This window comes from Neophocaena asiaeorientalis, unplaced genomic scaffold (assembly GCF_003031525.2).
Source record: "Neophocaena asiaeorientalis asiaeorientalis breed wild unplaced genomic scaffold, Neophocaena_asiaeorientalis_V1.1 scaffold251, whole genome shotgun sequence".
Taxonomy (NCBI): domain Eukaryota; kingdom Metazoa; phylum Chordata; class Mammalia; order Artiodactyla; family Phocoenidae; genus Neophocaena; species Neophocaena asiaeorientalis.
The window spans coordinates 9,895,766-9,898,637 of record NW_020173377.1 but is presented as its reverse complement, the minus strand read 5'-3'; the positions used below and the strand labels follow the sequence as shown (position 1 = coordinate 9,898,637).

General features: G+C 56.0%; 1 protein-coding gene across 1 annotated transcript in view; it reads left to right on the top strand.

Moving 5' to 3' along the window:
• The window catches only part of FEZF2 (FEZ family zinc finger 2), a 4,804-nt gene extending 3,583 nt beyond the window's left edge, over positions 1-1,221 (top strand). The window contains exon 6 of the mRNA XM_024746462.1: positions 559-1,221. Coding sequence (XP_024602230.1) covers positions 559-818 — 260 coding nt within the window. The 3' untranslated portion in view covers positions 819-1,221. The remainder of the gene's footprint in view (positions 1-558) is intronic.
• The last annotated feature ends 1,651 nt before the right edge of the window (positions 1,222-2,872 follow it).

The following is a 2,872-nucleotide window of genomic DNA, read 5'->3' as shown; positions in this document are numbered from 1 at the left end:
TTTAAAAAGGAAAAAAAAAAAAAAAAAAATCGAGGCGTAATCCACCTCCCGGGAAAGGTTTAGGCTGGGGGAAACCGCTTCTGTCTCCAGGACGCTCAGCTTGGATTTTCCAAGGCACTTTCGGATATCCAAGTGGTAGTTAGCGGACCAGAGGGAGTAACTTTTAAAATGAGAAGAAAAATAATAACAAGGGACGAAGCCCGGGTTCATGCGAATTTCTTCGAGCGAGGCAGCGGCCGGGAGAAGGACCCCATGCGTCTCTGGGCAGCGCAAAAGTTTCCGGGCCGGCGGAGCACAGCGGGAGGGACGCTGTGTGGGCCTCAGGCCCCGGCGGGGCTGGGACGCGGGTCGGCTACGCGGGACTCGGCCCTCCATCCTGTAGTGAGAGCCCCGGGCTTGACGCGTACGAAGTTTGACAACTTCTTCACTCGGAGAGGTCGCGCCCGCCTAGCCAAGCGTCGCCTTCTTTGCGCGGGCACCTGAGCCAACCCCGGGACACCCGGCCCCTCCCCGTCCCACTTCATTCCCACCCCCCTTTTTGTTTTTGGTCTCCTGTAGGGAACTACAAGAACCACAAGCTGACCCACAGCGGCGAGAAGCAGTACAAATGCACCATCTGCAACAAGGCCTTCCACCAGGTCTACAACCTGACCTTCCACATGCACACCCACAACGACAAGAAGCCTTTCACGTGCGCCACTTGCGGAAAAGGGTTTTGCAGAAACTTTGACTTAAAGAAACACGTGCGCAAACTCCACGACAGCGGGGGTCCCACCACCCCCTGCACAAAGGACCTGACTCGGACAGTGCAGAGCTGAGAGCTACTGCCTCGCCCTCCCTTCCGGCCCTATCCAACCCCCAAACAGATCACACGTATAAACTTATTTCTAAAATTAAAAGAAAGGAGAAAAAAAAAAAAAAGCTATAGCAGAAAGGCTAAAATCTATTTATCGAAACCAGCATATTTTTGGAAAGCTAAACGTTTCCTCGATGACTGGCAGCAAACGCCTGGCTCCCACCTTTATATATTCGGGAAACATTTAAACCCAGTGCGCCGAAACGTATTTAATTCCAGGCCTCGGCTTCTCCTCGGGCGGCGGGTTTTAACACCAGGCTGTCACGTGAACGTCCCGGAAGAGCGCGGCGCCCCCAGCCATCTTTATACAGCCATGTAAATCCTCCTGTACACACGAACACGGAATATATACATATATAACTCAATAAACAGAATCATTAGTGCGTCTTTTCTTCCCCCCCGCCCTCGCCGCGAGTCAGCTCACACACCCCAAAGAAGGAAAAGGAAATAGGCGTTTATAGCGTTTCCCGGCCCCAACGCGACTTCCTCTGGGGCACTGGGACCAGGGCAAGGCCAAACCGTTGCTCGTGCGGCGCTAGCGTGTACATATGCCCCAGGAACCAAGGCTCAAAGGCCTTCACCGGCCCCTACGTTGTACCAAGTTTTTATTTGGTAACTGGTCTGACCGAGGGATTCTGGGTGTTGCCTTATTTGGGTGAGAAAATTGCAAAAAGAAGGGGTTAAAAGTGGCTGGGTGTCGGAGAGTAGGTTTTGGGTGCGTGTCCTGGAGCAAAGAGCCGCGCCGCACCGCACCGGGGTAAACGGCCAGGGCGCTGCTCCGCCGGGGCGCTTCTGGGCACATCCCCTTCTCTGGGTGACCTAAGGGGAGCCACTCTTCCACCCAATCGTTCCTGGCGGCCAAGTGTCCCAGCCTGTCCGGACCTCTGGGGCTCTCCGGCCCGCGTTGTGGTCTGGGGCCGGCCTCCGGGGGCGTGCGCCCTGCCGCGGGAGGGCGCACCCGGGCTCCCGCAGCTCGCCGCCGCCGCAGCCCCCGGCGTCTTGATTGCGGCGCAGTTAGCCCATTTCCTGAATAGCCATCTCCGCCGCCGAGCACGCTGATGAAATGGTCTCACGCTTGCTTTCTAAGTAATGACCCAAATTAAGAGAGAAAACAGAGACCCTTCAAACAGCATTACATTAATCATCTAATCACTCCCAGGAGGGGGCCGGCCGCCGCCGCCCCGTTTGATCCGAATCTGGATAATCAAGAGCTCGGATTACTGGCTCGGCGCGCCGGGCCTTCTCCCGCTCCCCCACCCCTAATATTCGCGCCGCGATTCAGCCCACGTTTTCTGGAACAATGTTCCCCCGCGCCGGGAGGAAATGTGGAGCGGGGCCGGGGAGTGAGCTTCCACGCAGCCTCGCCATTGCAAGGGCTAGGGCGGCGGCGTCTGGGCGCTGATCCCACGCGGATTTCCACTGCAGGTGGAGGCTATTGGGAGAGATGGTTAATGCAAAGGGAAATCCCCAAGTAACTCTGAAAGTGACTCAAGTGAGGTTAATCCCAACGCCCGGTATACAGTAGGCGCTCAGTGCTGCTTGCGCAAGGGGCTCCCATCATCAAAGAAGCTCGCATTTCCCGAGCGCTTGCTCCACGCCAGACACTCAAAGCACATCCTTTCGAATATTCACAATCCGCAAGCTGGGGATGATTATTCCCACCTTGTGGAAGGACGGAGAAACTGAGGACAAGATAAAAGCTAAATGACATGCCTCGGGTCACAGGAAAAGGTAGGGTCAGGGTTCGAAGTCTAGGCTTTTAGAAAACTCAAACTGCCTTCAGTCCTCGTCGGTGGAGGAGGAATATCCCGACTGGGACTCGGGAAAAGACATGCGGCTGCTGGGTGGACGCTCCGTCCAGGTCACAGCCAAAGGTTGGTCCCCACCCCCAGCCCAGTTCGCACACCCATTGCGCGGGGAAGGAGAATTGTCGATTTTGTTTGCACAGAGGACAGCGACAGCTTCCTCAGGCTGTCGCGGGGGTATTTTTAGTACCTCCGATTCAGAAATAGGAAC